We start from the raw sequence: 26,498 nt of genomic DNA, 5'->3' as shown, positions 1-26,498 counted from the left end.
CGGGGTGCCGGAGCCCTACGTGCCGCCGTGCCCGCGTCCCTTCCAGCTGCGCCGCTCCGGGGCCGTTAGAAAGCGGGCTGGGATGCGCGGCTCTCGCCCTCGCTGCTGGCCGCCGTCGCTCTCTGTTTGCTTCAGAGCCGAGCCGAGGGTCTGCCGGTTCCTTCGGAGCCAAGTCTGGGACCCCGCGGGGTGTTTCTGTGCGCGGAAAGCAAAGCGGGAATCCCTGGGAGCTTCTCACTGCACGTGCCGGTAAAATAGATCTTCCCTTAAGCGCAGATTTGCTCTTGGGAAGACTGAAGCACGGCAGCCTGGCTGAGGGGTCTCGCTGCTGGGTGGTGCTCACAGTAGGAGAGCTGCTTCGTCTGCAGAAGCTGGGTTTTAAAGGTCTCCAAACAGCACAGCCTTGCTGGTTGGGCTCCGGGTGCTCCCGAGCAAGGTGCCAGCCCGCATGTATCACAGCAGGGAGTGCTCTGCTTGCTCCTCATTCAGGTAAAGCGGTTTGTGTAAGGGCAGTGGAGCGGAGATGTGTGGCCGCACAAATGCCCTGTGGGCTGCAGCAGTGCTGGGATGGGGCAGTGGGCCTTCAGCTGTCTGCGGCCACCGGTGGAAAGATGAAGTGATTGCTGAGGTTTCTTTATGCTCTCTTAGTTAGCTGGTGGTAACGGTGTTGACAGCTTTTGTAACTTTGCAGTCTCTTAGTACTTGAGAATGCTATCAGTACACTTCTGGAATCGTGGGAATAGGTGAGAATTTCACTTTTGTGTAAGAATAAGGCAGACCAAGCCCTGAAAACAGCATAGACAGCTCATAGCTGTGCAGAAAAGCCAGAGACCACAATCCTCAGAGGCACAGACACAGGCAGGTACCGTTCCTCAGGTGCTGCTTTGCTCTGTGCTCCCACACTGCTTACTTACAGTACTGTACCTTATTGTTATTGGGGCTTCTGACTCACGAATTGGGAATGCCAGCTGGGGCAGCGTGCTGGCAAACAGGTAGAATGGTGAGGCACTGGAACAATGCTTGGTAGCCAGAGAGAGCCTGTGTAATGGAATTAATACAGCGAAAACCAGATCGAGGGTAGAGTAGTGTTTTCCTGTGCTGGTTAAGGGAAAATAACTGAGTGTGCAAAGAGGAAAGAAGAGCTGTCAGTATTGTCTGGGCTTTGGGGCTGGAAGGTGCAGCTGCTGAGCTGAGGGAGGTCTGTCAACTCTTTAAAAGGGTAGATAACAGCAGGACAAGGGGAAATGGTTTGAAGTTGAGGGAGAGAAGATTTAAGTTGGATGTCAGGGGGAAGTTCTTTGCTATGAGAGTGGTGAGGTGCTGGAACAGCTGCCCAGAGAGGCTGTGGATGCCCCGTCCATCCCTGGAGGTGTTCAAGGCCAGGTTGGATGGGGCCCTGGGCAGCCTGGGCTGCTGTAAATGTGGAGGTTGGTGGCCCTGCGTGTGGTGGGGGGTTGGAGCTTCGTGATCCTTGAGGTCCCTTCCAACCCAACCATTCTGCAATTCTGTGAGATGGGAGCTGCTATCCTGGACTTGCTGTACTTTCATCCCCTGAAGCACAGGGAGGTGTGATTGAGTACTTGCGCTACTTGAAATACTTTTAGCACAAAATAAATCATACCAAGATGAGTCACTCTAGTACAGTTAGCGTCTTCCTAAAGTAGGTATCTGCCCTTAGGAAACTCATGTAGCATTTTCCTGTTGTGGTGGCCTCGTGTAAGAAACTCTTAGAGAACATTGCAAGAAATGTGAACTAACACAAGGATGTGGTGTGTTTTGTTGCTTTGCTGGCAGGCTGTACGCATAGTGTTCTCCAAAGTGGGGGCTGTGTTGCAGCTGGGGGCACATAGGATCCCTCGGCCTTGGAGGGCAGCTGGCTGCATGCTGGGGCTCTCCCAGGTAGCCCTTCTTTCCTATTCAATCCAGGAGGAAAGATGGTGTTTTTCTAAGAGCGAACTGATATGTTAATGATGGTTTCTTTTTTTTTTTTTTCAGCTGAAGTTATTATTATGGTGTGTTTGTGTGTATATATGAAACGAATGCAAAAATACGTATTTATTTATATTACATTTAGAGAAAGAAATGGGTTCAGTGTGTGCATGGCTATTACAATCCATTACCAGCTGTGATGATTAATGCCAAGCAGATGATGCACTAGCTAGTGCGAGGCTTTTTGGAGGAGGAAAATTACACTGTTCAAGTTGGAAGAAATGCTGGTGGTTGTATGCAAGAAGCACTAGGCATGCTGAAGAACAGTAGAAAGAGAGGTGTAAACAACTTGCATAGCTGTGAGTACGCATGCAGTGAACACAAAGTTCAGGCATCATCCTAATGGCAGTTGTGGCTTTGTTGCCCTGCCCTGTCTGATTTGGGGAAACTAGGGGCTGGTTTTAGTGCTTTGGGTAGTTTTATTGTAAACAAGGTCACTGTTTGGGGCTTGAAAACTTATTTGCCTTTTATGAAACAGGCATCTTACGTTCTTGATTCCAGGAGAAGAGGGCACCAGAACCCTGTTAGCACTGGTGCTTAAGACAGTAATGTTCATTGCATTCATGGTTTATCAGTTGAGAACTGATCCCTGTTGATGGTTTTTATGGTGAGGAAAGATCTGCATGCTGCTTGGTGTGTTGGCACAGAACCTCCCAGCTGCAGCACAAACTACATCTTCTTCAGAAACAGACTTTTAACAAAATTTTTCTGTAAGAAACCACGTTTTTTGTAAAATCCTCATTTCCTCTGAAGCAGCAGTTGTGTTGGCTGCCAGCTCCACAGTGATGGGCTCAGCCAGTGATGGCCTGCAGTGCTTGCTGTTGTGTGCTTCTCTGCTTAGTAATGCCAGTTCCCCTTCATCATTTGGGATGGCAGATAATTCACACTCACTCTGAGCTGTCTTTTTGTGCCCTGCTTTAACTGTATGCTTTTTCTCCAGTCCCTAAGCCTTGCATTCGATCTGTATCATCTTTTTTTTCTTTCTTTTTTTTTTTTTCTCCTCTTAGTCTTTAGTCTGCATCCAGCCTTGTTTTGCTTTCCCTTTGTCTCCTTTCTATACCTGCAGCCTGCTGCTAGTGCCAGAGGGGCTCTGGGGGCACTGGGGAAGCAGGGCGTCTCATTTACTGCTTTGTAAGCCAACAATGCACTTGCTCCACTCAAAGGTACTGTGTGAGTTCAAGCTCCATATCACAACAAATTAAATGTTTCAGTGGGATTTGTGCCCAGAAGCATTTCAGATTTTGGAAGTCCTTTGGTGTTAACAAGGCCTGGCCAGCTGTGAGGCATCCGCTGGTAGGCAATCTTCATAGTCTGCCACTAAAAGGGCTCTGAGGGACTTGGATACAGAAGCCCATCATGGCAGGGTTGTTTCAGGGAGCTGGGAGACTGCATCTGGCAGTGCAGTGCATGGCATGGCAGGGTATAGCAATGTGGTCCCTCAGTATGTGTGTGCTGGGTATACATTGCATCCTCAGTGCCGATGGCTTTCCATCATGCATCTCGTTTGAAAGCTGTGCTTGGACCCATCCTGTTGTATTGGTGCACCAGTGGTGCACCTTCCTGCAAGTCTGGGGAGGGAAAGCTGCTGCCAAAGCTAGCTGGCATCGTGTTTGGTCCAGGAGCCAGAAAAGAGGCTGCTGAGACACAGGGCACTTACATGGCCTTTGTTCCGCTGCACAAAAGCTTCATGTGGCATCCATGTGAAAGCTGCCTGCAGTTCCTGCATGTGGATTTTGAGACACTGCTGAGAGTCTTCAGGTCAGAGGTGCTGGATCAGGAGCTCAATACTGTGAGCTCCAGTGCCGTTCCTGAGTTCACACGCTGCTCCTCATGCTGGTCAGTCACTTCTCTTGCTAGTGCAGGCTCTCCTTCAAAGCAGTTGAGACCAGAAGATTTCTGAGTGCTGCTTAAGCAGAAGATCACGATTATAGAAATGCAAACACTGCTTGGAATCGGTGCTTGGGTCTCTGCATGGTCTCTCTCTGGAGCAGAAGGAAGGCAGTCTTGTGTTGCCCTGCATGTCTCTTCCACTTCAGTAGGTTCAATATAAGAAATAAGCAAAACACATACAGAAATATTTTTCATCCTTGTCTTGGGTGATTATACTCCAGAACTCCTCTTGTTGGTGTAACTGTCAAGACTTAGGCTTTGCATGCCTCTTGCTTACAAACTGCCCTCCAGCACTGCTGTGGAAACTCAACTCTTTCCATCCCAGAGCCAGTTAGCATGGGGAGTTCTGGAACAGCTTTGTGTGATGTGTAGCTGAGACAAGGCAGAAGGTTTTGTACAGCTGTCAAATAAAATTGTGGATTTCCAACGGGCTTAAAAGGGTTCTGGTGTTTGTGAGAGCATTGCTTCCATAGATCCCTTCTGAAATGCTCAAGCTGAAGGTGGCAAGTTTAGATCTAGATCTGGTGATGGTGTCCTTCAGGAGGGCTCATTTCATGGGGCAGCAGTGGAGGTTCTGTGGGGTCCCGCAGGGCTTGAATTCCCGTGCTGCTCTCCTCAAGGGGGTATGGATGTGCAGGTGAACATGCCTGTGCCAGTGGGGAGAGCAGTGTTTGCAGTGCTATTCACTCATTGCTGGCACACAGTTCCTTGTTGAGCATAGCTGCTCTGTTTCTCCACCTGATTTAGGTGAGTTGTGTAATGCTGAGTCCAAAAAGGATGAGTGATGTTAGAACATAGTTGTTCCAGAATCGCTTGCCTTGCTGCTGCCAGTTACCTGCTCAGTGCTTCTGATTTCAAGTGCACACTAAGGTCTGTCTTCAGTGAGAATGTGTCAGATAACTTCTGTTCATGAGAGATTATCCTTTGTCTGTGACGCCTATTGAATTCTCATCAAGTCTTTTACGTGGTCGAAGCAGTTTCAAATCTGTTTCCATTAGTTCTTAATAGATTGCCTCTACTAATGAATCATCATCTGCCTAACATTTTTCTTTTGTGACAGGGCTGGGAAGTTGGCTTGCTTGCCGTTTGCAGGTTTGCTTGGGTGTTTGTGTTCTTCCTGCTAAAATTTCCAAGTCCTTATGCTGCTCCAGCAATAGCTGTTGTTACTGTGTCTGATGTTTGTGCTCACTTCTAGAATGGTTTTGTACCTGACTGCTCCTCTGTTAAGCATAATGTTGTTGATAGTGCAGCAGTCAAATAAAACTTCCAGTATGAATAATGTTTTTACAAATTAACATCTGCTGTTTCCATAGAGATTTTTTTTTTTTTTCCATCAAAAATACATTAAAGTAGAAAGCAAACAAAACACAAGCAAAGTGATCATGTCATCTAACCAAAAGGAGAAGCTATGGGGAATGGCTAAGTGCATGCATTCAGACTCAGCTGTGTTTAAGTGTAAGCACTCACTGGATGGGATGGCATGTCTGGTGCCAGGGCCGTCCTCCTGGTGACCTCTTGGGTGACCGTGGCATGCAGCCGAGGTGATGAGGGCTTCTCACAAGTGTGCTCATCTGGGTTGTGGAAATGTGCCTGCTGGGAAGCATCAGCAGCTCCCTGAGCTCAAGGGCATCTGAGGGGGAGCGTGGCTCTTGGTGCAGAAGTAACAAATGGAAAGGGAACAAGCTTAGCCTCAGATTTGCTGATGTCATGGCTTGCTTCCCTATCTCCCCAAAACACATTCTGCTTGTGAGATACTGAGCTGTTAGATGATTTTCTTTTGAGTGTGCATTCACAGAGATAGTAGAGCCTGGCTTTAAAATCAGCCACGTGCACAAACACAGATTGCTTTGCAAGCAGGACAGCCTGACAACTGCTGGTGGTCATTTGGAATCCAGTAATTAACTTCAGAACGCCGTTCAGCTGGCTGAGTGCTGAGTTCGCAGGTGGTGTCGAGATTTGCTCACGAAGTTCCCTCAGATCCCAGTCTGTATTTTTCCACAGTGCTTTGCTGGGCTGTGTTGTGCCAGCAGTGCCCCTGCTTCCAGCTCCCTGCCACTGCTCCAGTGTGCTCTGCTATTTGACTGCTGTATCTCACTGGGGGTTCTTGTTCCTTCATAAGCCAGAGCAGAGCTTTGTAAACCTGGAGCATCACCCTTAGTGGCGGCTTGCTGGGGAACTCCTTTGTGTCCATCACTGTTGCTGAGCATCGGGAGGGATCTCTCCTCCACAAATGAAGGCAAGAGAGAGCAGTCCTTGAGCCAGGAGAGGGGTGGGTGAGCTGGGCAGCTCTCCATGTCCAGCAAGGCAGCGTGGCTAGTGTGTGCTGCCAGATCCTGCATCCCTTCCCTCTCCCTGAATTCGTGCACAGACCAGGACTTCAGTCTGCGTTTTCCATCTCTGCCTAAAGCTGGCTGTGTCAGCAAGAAGGGGGGTGATTTATTTTTAGGAAAGGACTGTTTCAGAACAGCAGGCCAGAGGTTGTGCTCTGAAAGGCTTGTTCCTTGTGGCGTTTTCCTGAAGAACATCAGGTAGTGCAGAAGCTGCACGAGCTATAGATCTGGAGCTGTTTGGTTGTGCTCTTTCACCAGCGTGGAGAACGCGGGCTGGCGGGGGATGTGATTTATTGCAGCAACATGGAGGAAATCATGGGGAAAAAGCACTATGTATCATCTTGCTGAGCACTGAAGTGGTGAAGCACATGTCTGAGCGAGCTGCTAACACTTCATATAAAGCTTTGCAGGCCTTTCTATTTTGAGACAATTCCACTTGAACCAAATGTGTTTTGCCTGCAGGTCCTCTCCTGTTTTTTTCCACACCGGGCTTCTTCCCTTCTCCCATGGATCCCCATGGGCTCTCACTGTTGGGCGATGGCCATCGGTGAGCCCTTGGCGCTCTGTTCCTGGGGATGAACTGCCCATGGGGATGGTGGGTACAACCCAAAGGCCTCTCACCTGTGCGGTTAAACAGCCGTTTCAGAACCTTCTGTCCTCTCATCTGTTATCGTAAGAACCCAGAGAACAAAATTGGATTCCTAATGGTTATCCTCTTTTCTATTTCTTTACAATCCAGTGCAGGATTCCGTGCTGATATCTTTTAAGCCGTGTTCCTCCTGAGATTAATGTATCCCCTGAGGAATACTGCTCTCTGCTTGGGAAAACGGCACATTCTGGCAAGTTACTCTTTGCTGAGGTATCTTTGTCATGAGATACCACAACTAAATTTAATTTTCCAGAACAATCTGTCATGATCTCATCTGATGCTGATGTGCTCTGGCTTCGTCCTTAGGTGAAGAAGTGTCAGTTATAGCCGAGCTCACAGCAGATCAAAATCCAGTGGTGGGGATAATCTGTTGCTGTTTACGTGCTGTCTGAAGGAGCAGAGTGGTAGGAAGTGTTCTGGTGCCTAGTGTTACATTCCAGAATGGGTTTTTAGTGATGCATTAAGTAATCTTTCCCTTTGTTATATTAGGTCTACTGTATGTAAACATGCAGCATGAGTGGGAGTGTAGGAGAGGAAGAGCCGCAGTCTGGAATGTCTCCCATTAGACACAGAAAATTTATGGGATGGTGGTGGATACACAGAAGTTGTTTTGCTGAATTGAATTAATAATTTGACTTTGGCTTTGAAAATTGGCATTGGATGTCATTTATTGCTGGTGCTGCCATCGGTTGTAACTGCACTGAAGACTTCTATCGATTACAATACTTGAGACATTGTTAAATGTTTAGCTTGACTCCTCTGTTCTGTTTATATCATGTGGCTTTTTATCAAATTTGTACCTTTCCTCTGTGAAACCTTTTCATCTTTAAAACAGAGGCATTGGATCTCCCCCTCGTAGCTCATTTGATTACGATGTAGGCTTTGTGTTGGGCAGGCATTAGTGTGAGGGCTTTGCATGATGGGTCCCCCACCCACAAAGGCTTTCCTTGCTGCTTTGCTCTCTCTCTGTCCACACACTTTCCCACTGTGTTTGGCTATTCTTCGTGTTCTTTCCAAGCCTCTCATTTTCCTCTATTGTTTCTTGAGAGAGGGGAGGAGTGCCTGGTGCTGTGTGTACTTTCTAGATCAAACTGCATTGGCATAGGAGGAATGCTCACTGACATCTTCAGGGCTGCATGTATTTCATAGAGGCACTATTCAGGCTAGAAAAGACATCTCAGACTACCAACCCTGACCCATCAGCACTGTGCCCACATTTCCATGTGTTTTATGTGCAGAGCACTGTGCTTCATGGAGAAAGGTATCCTGCCTCCCAGTAACTGCTCTGTATACATGTGGAAGATGGGAAATAACGAGTTTATGTCATACTGAGAAGACACACAAGACGAGAGCTTTGCTGATAATGTTGTTACTAACTGAGGTCAGCCAGGAATGAAATCACCACATCAAATGATTCTTTGTGCATGCGGCCCCGGGCTCTGAATGCTTTAGTTGATCCTCAGCCATTGGTTTTATACATCTGAAGACAAAAAACATCTTGGGTCGTTAGCTGCTTCAGGCCAAGCGTGTTCTAGCATTGACCCAATTTGAAGTTACAGTCATGAGACCTCAGGGATAGCTGTGATTGTCATTCCAGTGACAGTATAATAGTAAGCAACATACTAAAACCTATTGTTAAGGTGCCCAGGTGTGCACCCAATGACACTGTACTTCTGTGCTTCTTGGGGCCTGCAGGAGGAAGCTTCTGTTTGCTGCTCTTCTTACTGAGCTGCTGTCTTCCTTCATAACCAAACATTGTGTTTCTAAAAGATTGTTGAAATTTACTTGCTGTCAGAACCCAATATTTTCCATTCCCCAACAGAAATTATAAGTAAGATTATGATCCCTTCCTTTTCATACAGAAGAACCCTTTGTATCCTCAGGATAACAACAAAGTAGATAAGTAAAGCCACTGTGACGTTGGGGATGAAAGTGAGTGCCTAGGTTTCAGTGGAGCTAGACTAACATATTTCAGGAAGGTGCAGCCCCAAAGTCCTGATTCCTGCTCAGTTCTTCCAGCCATTAAATACTTCCTACCATTGGTTGTGTTGCCTCTTCACCCAACTGCAGTTCTGCATTGCTTATAGCAGTGCTTATTCCCAGCAGCTGGAGGAAGATTAGCCATCCTTCACCCATCAAACCTTTCCAGGAAGAAAATCATCAGAGTGGTTTCCGGAGTGGCTGCCTGCCTGCCTGGATCTATGCTGCAGTCTCTGGGGATTGAGAGGCCTTGTTTTTTTTTTTTTCTCCACCCCCTTTTCATTTCATTTCTTTCTTTTCTCCTAGAGCAAACCCTGCTCTGCCTGTGCTCCGCAGTGTTGCTGACACAGCCTGGCCCCGAGCGCTTTGCTCTGCAACGAATGGAAGCTGCCCATGGGGACAAGCCAGACCTCGTTCCTGTCTGCTTTCTCCTCATAACAGCTGCTGTTTGTCCCTCTGGTCAGGTGGTGGGGATCTGGATGAGCTGTTGAGCAGTGCTGTGCTGACAGCTGCTTCAGGGTGACAGGGAGATGCTCTTCCGTAAGGCTCAGTGCTTTTTTCCTCTTACTTCTTGGGTACCTCTTACTAATTTGGCTTTGCTGTTTCAGTACCATGGTTTGCACAGCTCTTTTCCAGCTTGCAGGCTGACCTAAGGACTGCAGTATGGAAAGATGTAGTAGGGCTGGCGTTAGGGCAGTTCAGATACAGACGTGTGGAGCACTCCAGCCTGCTGGCAGGATGCTGGGCTCAGGGAGAGGTGCTGCTTTGCCATGCCATAGAGACGCTGCAGCCTCATGGAGCCCACGGCAGACACAGGGCTTTACACAACAGACAGGGGGAGAGCTCTTTAGCAATTGAATTCTGCAGGTTTTATGCAGTGAGAAGCAGGATGTGCACAGCAGGCACTGCAGCCAAACACAAACCGGCTCCCAGAAGAGGTTCAACCCCAGGGCTGACAGCAAGGACCCGAGCTCACGGCACAGAAAACGTGCTGATCAAAGGGGCATCTGATGGAAGCCTGCCATTCCTGCTGGCAGTCTGTGGGGCTCACGGGCAAAAACGCTTTCGGCCACTCTGCTTCAGAGTTTTATCTTTTGGACTTTGGTTCTTTACCTGCGATTTTCCTTTTCTGCTAGTGGATCTTTAAATGCTGATTTCTGGATATACTCAGACCTTTGCCCAGGCCTTGGCTTCCCTCTAGCACCACACACATTTTCTGCCTGCCTTTCTGCTTACATCTCAGTATGGATTTGTAGAACATCGACAAAACCCCTGACATGGTGACGTGTTTTGGAACAGATGTACGTCTTACAGAATATCCCAAAATAATGGCAAAAGCTTAAGGCTAAATACAGGTTTTAAGTTGTCTCAAGATTTTGGCAGGTTTCTCTCCTGACAATGCTTTTTTTTTTTTCCTTCTTTCAGTGAACAATATTTTCCCAATGCTTCAGCCGGAGCTGTTTGCTCTTACTGCAGATCTGTGTTGCTGATTGTATGTGGGAATGTTGGTAGAGATGGAGCTTTTTGCGTAGTCGGCTCTCGGTGTCTTTCTCTTGTATTGCTTTTGCCAACTCACAGACATTGTGGGGATATGGTAGTGATTCCTCGGGGATTTTCTTCTTGTTGGAATGCTTACGGGATGCCAGTAATGGGAAGTATTAAGCTCTTGTTTCTTCCAAGCCATTTAATTAGGAATCCATTTTGAGATAATGCTTAAAAAACAAGATTGTAACTTGGAGTTTCTAGTTTCTGTTTATTAACCCTCTAAATAACTGTCATGCTGTTGTACAATGTAGAATTCAAATGGTTTCTCATACATTTGTGGTAGTCATAAAAATTTGGGAAAGCACATTCAGACTGTGCTGTCTTTGGAAAAAATACTATGAAGTCTGGAGTGTAGACACAGACTTAAGGCATTGGCTTTGCATTTCTGCCTGATGTAACTTGGTGCATTCCCAGTTGACCCCAGTAGTGGAGATAGCCATATCCAGAGAGGTTTTCCCAGCAGCATGCCCAGATTTCTCTGTACCCTTGGGGTTTGGTTGGTCTCACTGTCTGGTGGGCCTGTGAGGACAACATATACCTCTGGAAACACTCGTGTGTTTTAAACATAGACTAATATCCAGTTTTATGTGTCAGTGCTTAAACACTGCCTGGGAATGTGTGCTGGGAATGTGTGCTCAATGCCTGCTGCACAGCCTAGGCGGGCAGCAGCTCCCGGGCCTGGGAAGTCCTCATTGCCCTGCACTAATCACTGCAATTAAGTTCCACTCCAATATTACCTCTGTGGGTGACAGCAAGATGCCCTTTCACTTCTATTTTGCTCTCAGCATGGACGGTTTTTAGATTGCAAGTTTTTTGGGAAAGAGGTTGCTATTTATGGAGGGCACAGTATTTAGAGAATTAGGAGTTTTTCTTACTGAGATATTCCCAGCAATGAGGAATAGCTTACTGCTGCTTCAGCAGGTGTGTCATTTTGGAAGTTGGTCCTTGCTTCAAGAAGCACAGAGTTGCTAAGGTTGGAAAAGACCTCTAATTACCATAACATAAAGGTAGGAAGAGATTTTAGCAGCTGAAGGAAGGTTTCTGGGAAAGAAAGAGTGGAAAATGTACAAAGAAACAAAAAGCGAAGTACTCTGCTCAGAAGCATCGGTTATTGGCTTCCTAAGCCTCCCAGTTTGGGAGCTTGTGGAGGGGAAAAGGCAGCTAATTAAAACCACAGAGCAGCACAACAAACCGAACCTCAGCCCAAACCCTCTCTGTTGCTTGGCTAAAGTTAAGCAGCGTGAAATTCATTCCAACAATACCGTAACAGCATGGCACAATTCTTTCCCATTCGCTACACAGCGTGAGTATTTTAAACAAAGTAATTTTCCTATAATTACATTGAAGATGCAAGCCTGTTTGGGTTCTGATTTTTTTTTGTGCCCTGGTGGGGCCTTTAGCAAAACCTGTAAGAGGTGGGCATAGGCAGAGCGGATGGGATGACTTCAGAGGAAGTCATTGCCACCTAAATATAACTCGTCACAGCAGAGAGCTGCAGCCCGCTGGTAATAAAGGAGTTTGGCTGCCCACCAGCTTTCCTAGTGGCAGATCACAAAGCATGTGCTATTTGGCGTTTGATTTCTGTGAAATGGGGCCTGGTACAGAGCAGAATACCTGGTACCCCACGGCGCTGCAGGTCTGGTTGTGTCTGCCTTCCTGCTTGTGTCTAATAGGTGGGCAAGGCCAGCCCTGTGCTGGAGCACCATTGCCGTGGTCGCATTGAATCAGCTTTGTGTCACGTTGTTAGACAGTTCAGCGTGTTCCAAACAGCTTCTGTTTGAAAAATAAAAAGGAATATTCGGGGTTATTTTGGTTGTACGAAGCCTGATGGTGTGGGAAGTGGTGACACCACGCTAGAAGGAAATTGGGACGCTGTAATCATAAAAATCCTTAAAAAGATGCAAGTTGTTGAGTGTGTTTGAATAAGGAGAAGCATGCCATGAAAGCAGCCAGGTGGCTAGGAGCTTCCTGGCAATGGGGTCTTGAGGAAAATTCCGCTCCTTTTCTCATAATATTTTGAGGCTAATGTATTGACTGTTCTTGCTTTGGGGCTAATGTCTTTTGTGCCTATTGGCAACCCAAGCAGAGCTGTGTTTTCCTGCAAGGCTGAGGAAGACCTTGTGGCCAATGGACGGGAGGGAGCCTCAGTGGGATGCTCATTGCCCCTGTGGGTCAGTGGTGGCCTTCTTGCCAGCTCTCCTGGCTGTCAGCAGCAGGTAGGGCCCCATCAGTTGCACACCCAGCTGCCATTTTGGGGCGTGCTTCCTGGGAATGACTTCAAACATGTGATAAGCTTGAGTGGTCTTACGCCTGTGGCGATGATAACATGGCTCCCTGTTTTTTTTTGCTGGAAAAAAAAAGGGTGGGGGGGTGATTCATAAAAGTCTCAACACCCCTCTGGCTGTGACTTAGAGGGAAGTCGAGCTGAGGGCAGCTGCGGCCTGGCGTGTGCGAGGGGTGGTGGTGAGGCACGTGGGGTTGAGTGCAAGGTCAGGAGGGCGAAAGGTGTCAGGAATGAACTTAATCAGAAACAGATAATTGCATGAGATTATGCTCTTCCAGATCTCTGACTTCAGTGCCCTTGGTGTTGTGGAAAGGAGTTAGATGTAGATGTGTCTACAGAAGTGCTGTGCTGCTGTCACCAGGCGCTCTCCATCACTGCCAGCAGAGGAAAATGGCCCTGATATTTACAGACGTGCTTGGGATACGGGAGTCTTGGTGTGAGGAACTGAGGAGGTTTGAGTACCAGGACTTCATTCTGCAAGGCTGGCCCAGCCGCTGGCATGGCCGGCAACACAGTTATGTGTGGTCTGGGGACAGTACTTGGCTCTTCTTTTCACAGGGGTGAGGAACATTCCTGCCTTCCAGTGTGCTCCTGGGGACGGATACGGGGTATGCTTCCAGCAGAGTTCACTTAGGATAGCAGGTGCATTTTTATTAGCTGCTATATTATTATCAGGTGCCATAGAGCCCAACAGCAATAGCTTCCCTGGAGCCTTGTGAGGATCACTTGATGCTTTCAAGAGCCAAAGTAATTAGAAACGAATAAAGCAGCTTTTTTTAAACTGTAGCAGCTCTAGCATGGTACCTTTTATCACTGAAAAAACACCTTTTTTTCTCTCCTGGGTCTTCTGAATAGCTACTGTGGAAAAGAGGGACCAGCTGCAGAGATTAAAGCAAAACCGGAGCTAGAGATGTTCAGCTGGTGGCTCCATCCTGTTCCTGCCTACCAGCAGCTGGAATAAAACACACACCAGAGTGTTCCCAGACAGATTTTCACTCTTCTATGGCTTGAATCAAAAAATGGAATTTGAAAACTTTGCGTGTTACTCAAACTTTGTGGTTCAGGCATTATTTTAGAGAATGGGCATGTGAGCCTTTGGCCGTCTTGCTGATGTGGATGCTCATTTTCAGGTTGCTTGGGGGATGGTTAGTGGGCATAGTGGGGATGGGGTGATGGTTGGGCTAGATGGTTGTAGTGGTCTTTTCTAACCTTAATGATTCTGTGATTGATTATATAATTTTCATTTCCAGAGATCTTTAAACTGCAGGCCTTCTCTGTGTGTAACACCCAGCAAATGCATGCCGTAATTCAAGTGAGGCATAGTCTTGCACGGCTGGCGTGTTTGTTTGAATGTTACAGCAACAGCCATAGGATTTTAGCAGTAAGTCTATTTATTACTAGTACTCTTTATTTTTTACCAAATTTTTAGATGCGAAAACACAATCTGCTGAACTGAAGGCTGTTTGAGAAAAGAGATGTGACTGCAAGATTTCAGATTCAGAGAGGGATCATGAAAAGAAATGGTACAACAGTTGCCCTATTTTCTAATAATTAGTATTCATAAAGAGGAAACATGTTCTAAGTACCTAGTAATTTCGAAATTGCTGAGACACCTAATGAGTTGTCTTAAATAAATTTACCAAACATATAGAAGGAACTAATTACTGAGCACTTAATTCCAAATTTGCTGCTCAGAAATGGTTACACAGCTGGCTTGTGTGTCTGTTAGTTAATCAGCAAGAAGATGGTTTGATTGGGAACTGACCCTCATCCTGGTGGGCTTTCACTTGCACATCCTGCTGGTGGCCTGACCCCTGGTCAGCATTACAACAGCTGTAATGTATTTTGTAATTCAGGAGGACACTTAAATCAAAACAAAGACTGTGCTTCCTCTGTAATCCCTGCACCTTGTTTTGCAAAGCCTTTGTGCATGGAAATAGCCCTTTGGTTTGCTTGGTGTGTAGGGTTGCAGGGTCCCAAGTGGCATCGGAGATGTTGTAACAAGGGATGAAAAATTGAAAAGACAAAGCTAGTGAAATCCACCTGCCTTTCCTCTCTCCAGCTCCAGGCATGATGCTAGGGATTGTGGTGACTCCCAGTAAAACTCTGCAGTGTTCCGCTGGGGAAAATCTTCTAGCACACAGCAATTTCCTGGCCCTCCATCTGGCTGCAGTGCAATAATGCTTTCATGCCAAATGAATAGATACCTGCTGGTTTGCATTTGCCTCTTAATTATTGGGCAGGTGATGTAATTAAATATGCCTGCCTGCTGTCAGCACTAGGACCAGGTGAGCACCAACTGTGACCAACAGTAGTGGCCATTCTTATTTAAAATGTTTGGGTAATTCTAAGTCCGTAAGGACTCGGTTCCTGTTTTGATCTAAAAAGAGGTTTGCACTTACCCTCTCTCATGCTTACAGTGATAACCTGCCTGAACTAAGCCTGTGTTTTTGGGCACAGCACATCACGTCCCCTCATGAGACTATGATTGTGTTGGTCTTGGAGTGAGCTGTTGGTCTGTAATAAGCAGAACTGCCATGAAGAAAGAAATGCAGACACAGGTCCTGGCAGCACACAGCCCTGCAGCCAGCGCTGTGCCTGCTGGTGCTCCTTCTGCGGAACGCCAGGGAGTTCTGGGGGCTTGCCAAGGAGGTGTGCAGCCTCCTGTGAGCTGCGTGCTGACCTCGATTCTTGCTGAAAGTTGCTGAGGACATTTGGTCATTCTTCAAGTTGTGCTCCAGTTCTTAGTCGTTGAGACCCTAGAATATCAAGCTGAATTCCTTTCCGTGTGTGTTGCAGCCAGTTGGAAACCAAGTTCTGTGCATGTTTGTCTGGGCAGGCCTTCACATGGGAAAGGAGCATCTGGGGAGCCAGAATGGAAACTATTTCTTCCTCTACAGGATAGTTTGGGGTTTTCAGGTTAGTTTTGCTCCATTCTATTGCCCTCTTGTGGAGAATGGCATCTTGCTCAGTGCCATCTGATACACTTGGGGAGCTTCTGGAGTGCTGCGCTGTGCCACGTTGTGTCTGGGTTTGTGTGCTGATGAAGGCTCTGCTGATTTCAGACATCCCCCAAAGCTGCAGCAGAGCTGGTGTTGCAGGGCTGGTGTTGCAGGGCTGGTGTTGCAGGGCTGGTGTTGCAGGGCTGGTGTTGCAGGGCTGGTGTTGCAGGGCTGGTGTTGCAGGGTCGATCTGCTCTTCGGTTCCTCTGGGAAGGAGTGAGTGCAGCATGTGTTTGGAGCAAAGTGGGATTTGACTTCTCCCATCACGGCCTTGAGTTCAGAATGTTTTCCCTTGAGTATCCCAAAGCTGCAATTCTGTTTGCAGCTGTTGGTTTTCTTTTGATGGCACTGAATGCCACAGCCATCCCCTCCTTGCTGAGAGCGTTTTGCCGTTCTTTGATTTCTGTTTAAAAGCAAATGAGAAGTTATGTTGTTAGGAATACTTGAGGACTTCTTAATTGCCTTTCTAAATCTCAGTGATACCATTTCCTGCCCTGGAATACATCATTTTTCCCAGTTACCCAACTCTTGCTCAGCTTGTTGGGATTGAAGAAGATTAATGTTCCCAACTGAGGAATTCCTGGCAGGTGGGAAATGCTGCCCTGTGGGGTGCATTTTGCTGGGAAGAAATATATTTAGAAAAATAGTTGTCAGTCCTTTAAGTGATTGTGGATGTTTCTCCATTGCCTTCTGACAGCGTCATGGTGTGAGAAGGTCTCTGGCCCGGGCCAGGGCAGAGCTCTGCTCTGGAGTCAGTCACCTTTGGGATGTACCTTTCTTTCTGAGCAGTTCTGATGTCTAAACTACACTGAATTCTGAGCGGGCTGCATTTGCTCTTTATTGAAGAAGGGAGTGTAAATGATGACTTTTTATTGGGATTATTAAAAATAATGATAATAATAAACCAACAGTTCCTGCAAGAGCACTAGGAGATTCTCCAGCCCTAAATGCAGCACTGCCCTGCTTCCCTGGGCTATGAGAGTGGCAGAGGTGTGGAAGATATGGATACTGAATGACACCTCAGGATTCTACTCACAGGTCTGCTTCTGATGCTTTGATTTTTGGTAGCAAGGCGAATGTGAACAAGCAAGCAAACAGAATGCAAGAAGCCCAGTGACTGTGTCATTCCTCTCTGCTGGGGTATGTGGGAGCTGCAGCCCAGGACTGGTATCCATACCTTCACATCTGCCTGCAAATGTAAGCTTTACTTGTAATTAATTAAGAAGCCAACTTGTTGCAGTGCACTGTCCCACTGGGGTCTTGCTGGCTGTCCCCAGCATCCCACAAACAGGAACGTGCTGACAAAAAGTAGCGTGGAGGGGAAAGTTGCATTCTGCTGTGCAAGCTGCATTCATCCTCTTTCCAATAGAAACCATCTGGACAGCACTCTTGTTTTGTGCAGTGCTGTTCTCCTAAGCTTCCACTGTGCTTGAGTGTCTACCAGCAAGTTTTTGGTCGAGGTTCCCAGCAGCATAACAATGTGAAGTGGCGTCTGGTTCAGCCCCCCTGGCTCCTTGCACTCCTCTGCAGCCTTGGCTGTGCTTTGTTGTGCCTGCCATGTGTGCTCAGCATCTGCTTGTTCCTGGGCAGGGGCACGCTTTGCAAGCTCCTGTGGCTCTTCCCCTGCAGGATGCCTGCAGCTACAGGATGCTGCTAAGGGCTGAGGCAGAAGCCATCTCCGATCAGGGCACGGTTTCAGAAAAGCTTTCTGGTTATGATGGGCTCTGTAGCACCCTAAATCTTTTAGAAGAAACCACTTGTCATCGGCTGACTGGAGCTTCTAACGGATTGATGCTTTAATTGCAGAAGCTATGTGACAGAGTGTTACAATTTACGGCTGGATGGAGAGCAATTCAGATCTGTCTATTTCTGGCACTTGGAAAAAATTATTTGCAACCTCTCAGAAATAAAAAATATGCTATTTTCTGAAACCCTAACAGCTGAAAGTTGGTCTTTTCTTTCATTCTTTCCTTCACCAGCAGCTTTTCAGCCCCATTGGCCTCGGAGGCACTGCATGCGCTGCTCCTTCCCAAGGTTGCTCTCTCTCTCTCTTGGGGGATCATGGAGCCGAGGTTACGTGGCTGTGATAATTGGCCCTCCAGTCTTGTGGATGAATGTGGAGTCGTGGATGCATGCTGTATGCCCAAATAAGCAGCTTGCCGCTGTAAGCAACAGAGGAATAAAGAAACCAAGGGGATCTTTTAGATTAAAGTTTCAGTGTACAGAGAAATGGAAGTACCTTCTCCCCTCCGTTCTTTCACTCTGCTGTAGACAGCTGGAGCAGTTTGGTTTTCAGTGCATAGGTCAGGCAGTCACACTTTCCCAAGGGCATGAAGGCATCTGAGGCTTTGGTACCATCACATCTGTTGCAGTTTCTACAGATGTGGGCTGTCAGCCCACCTTGCTGCTGTTGGTGCTGTACCTGCACCAGAAAACAAAACTCAGATTCAAGATGCGTTGCTTTTTTCCATATAGTCTCAAGTAGCAGCAGCTACTTTGGCAAAGGCTACTTTGTTCTGACAGCTTGAAATAGGTCAGTGCTCAGCCAGAAACCTCTCAAAGCCAGCATGGGAAAATGTGTATCCGGCGTAGGCATCCCTTCCCAGGAAGTCCCTGGTGGACTCCGCACAGACCTGTGCTCCTCTTGCGGAGCTGGGCAGCGCTCAGAGGTGTTTTGGAAAGCAGCCCTCTGACTGCTGTTTCTCATCTGTATGTATTATTACACTTCCTGATTTATTATTCAAAGGCTGCGATTACTTTCCCTTCTCCCTTTTAGCTGCTGCTGAAGCTTTGTTGCCTGTATAGTAAGAAAGGCAGTGGTGAGCACTAGCAGGCATTTTGCATCCTTGGCGCCTTCAGCAGTGAGCGTTCGCTGCTCTCGTGCAGTGCTGTGCCTGGCCCTGCAACTCCAGCCCTGCTTTCCTTTTGCTCTAATTACTTTGAACAATGTACGGAGAGCGGGCTGTCATTTTAGGCCTGGCATATTTGGCCATATAGATGCAGTCTCCTGCTGGCAGCCTTCCCCTTTGGTGGGGGAAGGCAGCAGTGCCCCTGGCTGGGCTGTAGGGCTGCACTGAGAGCATGTGCTGGCAATCGGTCATTGCTAACTGATAGGGGCTCCCATCTATATTGAAGAGTATGTGCCTGGTCTAGTATAAATGTGGAGGTTGGTGGCCCTGCCTGTGGTGGACGGGGTTGGAGATTCATGATCTTTGAGGTCCCTACCAACCTGGGCCGTTCTGTGATCTGAGATTCTGTTTATATGGATGATAAGGGGACTGACTGTTATGATAAGCTACATAGAAAGCATGTCTCTGTGCTGCAGGATATAAAGCAATTTAAGGAAACAAATCAAAAGCAACCATTTGAAAGACATAATGCTGCCATGGTTCTTCGGAACAAAGGTAGAGAGAAAAATGTCAGAGCTTTGTAGAGAGAAAAATGTGTATTTTCAGTCTGTTGCTAGAAATGTGATGACTTGGGAATGATTTGTTCATAGAATCACAGCAGATCTCAGGGTGGAAAGGCTGCCTTTGGCTCTACACACACTGAAGCACGTGGCACGCCATGCTCAGGTTGCTGTGTGGAAGGAGCCCTCACTGCAGGTCATGCCTTATTCCTCCCAACACACTGTCACATTCTGCTTCATTGTGCTGGTTTTCCTTCATAGCATTGCACAGCCTTTGTGTTGCCCTGTTGGAGTAGCTTTGAATAGTGTGATTTTGCCACTTTTCTGCTCTTGAAGAAAAGAACGGTGCTGTGTGTGAGTGGCAGTGCGCAGCAGGGAGGGAAGTGCTGCACAATGATGCTGCATTTGCAGGGAGGGCTGGCTCTAACCAAGCCCTGTGATACCTTAATTGTGCCTGATGTGACCTAACCCCTGCCAGTCCTCCGTCTGAGGTTGTCAAACAGGATTTGAAATCTGTGAAGGTGTTTGTACAGCGCTGCAACCGAGCTGGATGTGACTGTGTGTGACTGTGTCAGTGAGGAAGCAGAGGCATTCTTTGGAAGTGGAGAGGGATTTTTCTTTTTTTCTTTTTTTTTTTTTTATCTTTGGCTAAAGTAAAGCTATATATTTCTCTGCTAAGTTCTGCAGAGCCTTGTGCTAGAAGCAATATGTAATAAATAAACCCACGAGGTAGAATTAGGAAACGTGTTTTAAAAGCACTTTCTGTATCTGACTTGGGCTGGGGGTTCTGTTTCTCAGGTTTGTTCATAGCAATGTGGTTTTCGTTTTCCTTTCAGGGCTCAGCAGATTCGTACACAAGCAGACCCTCAGACTCTGATGTGTCTTTGGAAGAGGATAGGGAAGCAATCCGCCAGGAGAGAGAGCAGCAAGCAGCGATACAGCTTGAAAGGGCAAAGGTGCTTTCTCTTAAACTGTAATAGCAACTGGTTATGGGGCATTTATCATTTGCCTGGTGCTAAGATTCATGCCGTTGATTTATAATGGTGATGGCATCTTTTCAAATGTATGTTGACAATCAAGTGAAATTTCCTGCAACCGAAACTGGGGGGAATATAGTGTAAATATTCTTGTATAAATGGAGATCTTCTTTAGGGAATTGGACTCTCTTGGCTTGTGTGAAATTAGGTCTGAATTTTGATGTATTTGACAAATATCCTCCACTAAATTTTTGGCAATTTGATACAGAAAATTCCTGATTGAGAAAAGTTTCTACTGTTCACGATGTCTGTTTCTGTTTGCAGTCCAAACCAGTAGCATTTGCTGTCAAGACCAATGTGAGTTACTGTGGAGCACTGGATGAAGATGTCCCTGTCCCAAGCACTGCCATCTCTTTTGATGCGAAGGACTTCCTACACATTAAAGAGGTAAAAACGTGCAGCAGTTATTCCCTTTAAGAAGCCAGGGGCTGCAGTTGGAGCAGTCATGTCTGAACTGAACTGGAGAAAACTGAGAACCGAGCAGGAACAGGAGAGTGCAGCACACACATGCGATTAGTGGTGCTGTGATGGCACTTCATTCTTTCTACAGTTGAAATCAAGTTTGTGATGGATCTGATGTAACACAAAGGGGTTCTGTTGGTCAGGGTGTTAAGTAGCAGCACTTTACACCTGGTCTTTGTGGAAGACTTGTAGGGGAACAAGGCAGAATGATAGAAGAATAAAAGAAAATGCTGACGAGGCTGCAAGACAAAAATATGTTGAAGTAAGGAAAAAGGAATGGGAATAAACAAGCCCTGAATATGGCTTTTGTAGAGGAAAATACTTTTATTGCATGTTGAGCATATTTTCTGCAATTAGTTATCTGAAGTGAGCCCTTCAAATTTGCATAAACTTCTGTTGTTTTGTAGATTTGTTCTTAGACTTGCAGCTTGCAAATATGTTTTTTTTTTTTTTATCTCTGCATTCTGTGTGTTTATTTTTGGGTGTTCAGTACTAATTTTTCCCTTTCTTTGAACGTTAGCCCATCATTGCTTCAAAGCTCTCATCTCCCTGAGTCTGAGCATATTTGGGAGGGAAACACCTGCTGCTTCATCTCTGGAGACAGAGATTGGTGGTAGAATGGGGGAGTTGTGCTTGAAGTTCTTTGTCCCTGGGCACAGGAGAGGCAGTTGATTTGCATGTTCCCTTTTCTAAGTTTGCTGGAAACAGATGGAAGTTTGATTTTTTTTTAACAAACGTTATTTTATCTTTAGTTGGTTTCACTGTATTGTTTGGGGTGTTTGTGTTTGTTTTTTTTTTAAATATATTGATGTGGAATAGTCTTTAAGCCCGTGTTGAGGAAGTAGAGCACTGTGAAGTCTGACTGCCTCTCTCTGTGTAGAGTTGCTTTTCCCCTGTGCTGCATTCTGTGTGGAATGTGCTTCTTTCTGCCTGGCACCACATTTGAGCTTTCCTTCCTGAACCCACCTTGAAACCTTCTCCCCATCAGGAAAATGTCCTTTGCTGCACTCAGAGCAGAGCTGGCTGCAAACAGCTGCACTCGTTACAGCAGAGATCACTTCTCAGCTGCCTTCCCTGACATGTTCCCTTTCACACCAGGAGTGTGCCATACCTGGCGTTTCTGGTTTGCACGTTGCAGAGTTCAGGTAGCTCTGTGCATCAGCATTAGCACAGTATTTGCTCTTGGTTTCCCAGCATGTGGCTGCATTCATTGTCCAGCCTTGAATGTGCTAAGCTTCTGCTCTGCCCTGTACATTTTTCATGAGGAGTGTCACAAGTCCGTGTTACGGCTTTCTGTGAGCATTCCTCTCAGATCCAAATGGCCAGGATCACACTCCCTCCACACATAAACCATCTGGCTTACAGGTGTTCACCTGCTCTGCTAAGGGACCAGCATTTCTTTGTTAACCCTGAAGCCTTCAGCCTGGCTGAAGCTGTAACTCAGTACGATTTGGGGAATGGCTCATGGAAAAAGGCTTTGCAGAATTCATTTTCCAGTGATCTGATGGGTTTCCCTGGATAGGAATAACCATGATTTAGATTAGATCCAGATTTTAGAATAACACCAAACTAGGTAGATGTCAGGTCGCCCTGCTGATGAGATGAAACATCAGCAGTAACTGATGAGTTGCTATATTGAGAGTGTGTCCTGTATGTCTCCTACAAGACTATACCTTACGTGCTTACTTCAGAGAAGTGCAACAGTTACTGACAACATGGAAGAAATTATGGGCATGGCAACCAGTAGGAATGAGTTGTAGTCCTCCCACATGCTGAATGCAGAGAATAGCTTATAGGAGGTAATGACCTAATGCAAATAGCCCTGCTTCCCTAACTGCATTGTTATCAGTTGTACTGTTCAGTTATTCTCAGCATAACCCTGATTCTGATCTCTTGTCTAGAGGTGTCATTCAGAACTCTATGTCCTGCTAGTAGAAGAAAAGTTCCCATGTTCAAGCCACACATTTAGAACCAAAATCAAATAGTTAATCCTCAGAGGGCTCTGATTTGAGAGTCGTGCCATCACAGAATGGTTTGGGTTAGAAGGGGCCTTAAAGCCCATCCAGTTCCATCCCCCTGCCATGGGCAGGGATGCCTCCCACTGGTCCAGGTTGTCCAGAGCCCCTTCCAGCCTGATTTAAGCCTGTTCATCAGAAACAGCTCATGCTCCTTGCATCACCTTCACCCTCAGCCCCAAAGTTGTGATATCAGAGGAGAAGTCACAGCAGGATGTTTTGGAGCAGTTAGAAGACAGTTACCTTCACTAAAATTTACTCAGACTGTCCACTGTTCAGACTTCAGTTGAGTCCTGTTTTGTCAGCTGGTATGGAGTTAAGGATTGCAGATAAGATAATAGGGAGTTCTGGATATGAAGCAAGGCCAGAAACCTTTCTGTGTTCCAGAAATACAATAATGACTGGTGGATAGGGAGGCTGGTGAAGGAGGGCTGTGAAATTGGTTTCATTCCGAGCCCGCTTAGACTGGAGAATATTCGCATCCAGCAGGAGCAGAAGAGAGGACGTTTCCATGGAGGGTAAGGATGCTGTAACCTTTTAAAATAATTTAAAATCTCTTCTGACACTGGACAATATCTTTCAAAGGTCACTTGATTCTTTTTTATTGCAGTATGTATGAATGAGTGTTTGATTTGGGATTCCAAGCGAAAAGATGTGCTTGTAGAGGGTAGGCATATTAGATGTTGGCTGTGAGAAGGAAAAAATGTGTCTTGGCTTTAGAAAAGAGAAGTTATACATTATGAGCGGTAACACTAGAAGTTTCTGAAGGGAGAGAGAGTTGTGTCCCATGGGCTCTGAGTCAAACCTTCGGTGCTCTCTCATATTGGCAAGGTTGTGGAATTTTTTTTTTTCCCCCTCTCCATTTTTGCCCAAACCAGACTTTTCAGATGTCATAGAGATGAGTTTTGCCATTCAACTTCCTCTTCATCTTCCAGCCTGGCCCTTCTACCTCTCCACACTGCTGCATCTGGAGATAGCAAGGCCTGGGAGAATACAGGCTTGTGTGCAGGACTGGGGAGTAAAACTGATGGCTCCTCGTCTCAGTTTGGATATTGAAATGGCTAACTCTTCTCTTGGGAGAGGGGAATTATTTTGCTACTAGCACATTATTCCCACTAATTGAAATTGAAACGTGAATGTTCATGTAGATAAGAAGAACAAAAAACTGTAATGGAGGAGGGAAAAGAAAGGTGAGCTGAATGATTCTAGGTCTGATAGCGAGCAGAAAGGGAAGCATGATTTCACCTGTGTAGCACTGTCAGGGAATTAACACAGTTAATCAAGGTTGGGAATCATCTCAAGTGTAAGCTGTCTAAGGAGGTGATTTTGGAGTGATTGAGCAGCATGAACTGAGCTTTATTTCAAATTGATTATACAGTTTCTGAAAGAGGAAAGATGTTTACAGAAACCAGTGTATCTCAGTGCATGGAAGGAGGATATCAGATGCAGGAGCTGCTCAGGATAATGATTCATATATAACATAGTAGCTGAAGAGTTCTCTGCATGACTCCACTGCAACAATCTAATCTCACCTGCAGAGAATACTGGGAATAAAACCCAGTCTGAAACAGGAGAAATATTGTAAAATAGGACAATATTAAGATTTTACTTAGCAAACAGACCCAGAAGTATTAATACAGACCAAACCTAAAGAGGTTTCTACATCCTTGAATGATGGGAACTGCTGCTATTTACAATATCCCAGTATTACAGCAGTGTCCAGGGAATGCATGGAATGGTTTTGCCATTAAACAGTTCCTGCTTCAGAGAGAGCTGGCAGGAAAGTGAGGGCAGAACACTGCTTTGGCCTAGCATCCCCTTGCTGGTCAGTCTGCATGTGGCTAAGAATACTAAATACTCTTTCTGATACAGGAAATCAAGTGGAAATTCTTCTTCAAGTCTTGGAGAAATGGTTTCTGGCACGTTTCGAGCCACTCCTACTTCCACAGGTAAGGAGAATTTTATTTAAGGCAACTCTTGCTATTTCTGTCACTTCTATTTTAAAAGTCATGTCTGAAAAGTGCGGGTTTTCCCCCTTTGCATTATTAAGATGTTCTGCTGAAAGTACATGTGCAGAGGTGGAGAAAGGCATCTATTTCCAGACATGCAATAGTTGCTAAGGGACTGGGAGAAAAAAGCCTCAGGAAAAAGGGCAACTCTGCCCAGAACAGAACGAGTGACCAATTTAAGTAGAGCTGATAGAAAGCAAGAAGTGTGGAGTGAAAGGAAAGGAGCACTGAGAGTGGGGTTTTGCTTGCAAGCGTTACGGTTGTTGTGCACAGTGTGTGTTTAACCAAGTTCTTGTTTGGTCTTTTAGCAAAACAGAAACAAAAAGTGGTAAGTACCCCTTCTGCTTTCGTTCTACATTCCTTATTTTGAATGCGTAATTCCCAGACTTCTCAGTTTGATTAATGATCTGAAGGAATGCTTTCCTCTTCCAGACAGAACACATTCCCCCATACGATGTGGTGCCATCTATGAGGCCCGTTGTCTTAGTGGGGCCATCGCTGAAAGGCTATGAGGTATGTATCTCAGTGCTTGCAGTCAGTTCCCATTTTCTTGCCCATGGTTTCCTTTGATGCATTTGGTGTGTTGGCCTGATCAGCCAACCAGACATCTGTACACATACACAATTTTAGTCAAACTAGCACATGCTTTGAGCTGAATTAATCCAAATTTAGAAGAAATTTCCCCTGTAAGGTAATTCTCATGTTTTCGCTTGTGAAACACATCTTCCCACAAAGCTCAGTGCTGGCAAGCAAAATAGCTGGGCTGTGGTAGCACGTCCATATCTGTTCTGCAGCACCTGAAACTGAACATGGGGACCAGTGAATGTCATTTCAGTGTGTTTTCTTCGTTTTTGTTTTCTCAAGTACATTGCAGTATTGAAATATAAGGAAACCTTTAGCCCTTCCAAATTATTTGCCTCTCTGCAACATGGAGGTGGGTGTGATAACAGGTGCAGAAAAACAGGAGACCCGTTTGTCAAGGTTGCTGCAGATTCAAAAGAGCATTTAGCACATGCTGAGCGACCAGAGGCTTTTAGCAGGGCCTGTCGGTGAACTTATCCATCTGTTAAGTGCTTTGCCAAATTAAGATCTAAATTAACATGAACATAAAATCAAGGATACGCTTCATTTAGCTTAATTAATGCTGTTAGTACTTTATGGGATATTATTAAACATTGGAATGGCTCTTTTCAGAAGGTTGCAGCAGGGTAATGTTAGCATAATGTGATGTTCTTACATCAGTTTTTTTAGTAAGAATGATAGAAGTGTAATTCAGTGAAGCAGGAATGAGGTACTTCATTTTCATCTGCCTTTTAATTTTACGGTGGTGTTTCGTGATAGGAGTAAATGTCACCCATTGGTTTTGATGGTGCTCCACCACAGCTTAATTTGTCTGGGTACTGAAGTTTGGTGGGGAGAGGAGCCATCTGTTGAGTGCATACCTCTGTAGACGTATGTTCCCTCTCTTTGTGTTAGAAAATAATACTAAATCCGACATCTTGAACATATAAGGATGTATAAATGGTACTGCAGTTAGGGTGTTTTCATCCCAATTTTGTTCTACGCAACAGAAACGCACCACTCTTACTTTGCAACCTGTATGGAAAAGTTCAGTGGTATTTTTCCTGACTAAATTCTCTGAGAAGCACTTTGAAGGTAACCTGGGAGAATTAAACTGCCACAGACCTGGGGCTTTGGTGCAGTTCCTATCTAAGTGTCAGTAGAGTTGTACTGAAAGGAACAGTCAGGAAAGTAAACGATGTCTGTTGGGGCTGAACATCTCTCAGTTGCTCTCCCTGTTACAGGAGTGGAAACATGTTTTTTCCTCTTTGTAGGCCTCTCAGAGAGTAGTTTTGCTCTTGCAGCAGTCATCCAACATAACAGATCTTGGTATCTG

At 46.0% G+C, this 26,498-nt stretch overlaps 1 protein-coding gene across 8 annotated transcripts in view; it reads left to right on the top strand.

The window, feature by feature from the left end:
• Positions 1–26,498, top strand: part of CACNB4 (calcium voltage-gated channel auxiliary subunit beta 4) — a 77,181-nt gene that overhangs the window by 27,278 nt on the left and 23,405 nt on the right. For all 8 annotated transcript variants that reach the window (XR_014884339.1, XR_014884336.1, XR_014884337.1 and 5 more), the window contains 6 exons: positions 19,915–20,034; positions 20,380–20,502; positions 22,980–23,110; positions 24,465–24,541; positions 24,910–24,929; positions 25,034–25,114. Coding sequence is in view for 4 of the 8 variants with exons in the window: in XM_085227957.1 (XP_085084083.1) it covers positions 19,915–20,034; positions 20,380–20,502; positions 22,980–23,110; positions 24,465–24,541; positions 24,910–24,929; positions 25,034–25,114 (552 nt within the window). In the remaining 4 variants the exon portion in view is untranslated. The remainder of the gene's footprint in view (positions 1–19,914; positions 20,035–20,379; positions 20,503–22,979; positions 23,111–24,464; positions 24,542–24,909; positions 24,930–25,033; positions 25,115–26,498) is intronic.

The sequence above is a fragment of the Meleagris gallopavo genome, chromosome 7 (genome assembly GCF_905368555.1).
Source record: "Meleagris gallopavo chromosome 7, MGAL_WU_HG_1.1, whole genome shotgun sequence".
NCBI lineage: Eukaryota > Metazoa > Chordata > Aves > Galliformes > Phasianidae > Meleagris > Meleagris gallopavo.
The sequence above is the reverse complement of the archived record's forward strand: the minus strand, read 5'-3'. Positions and strand labels throughout refer to the sequence as shown.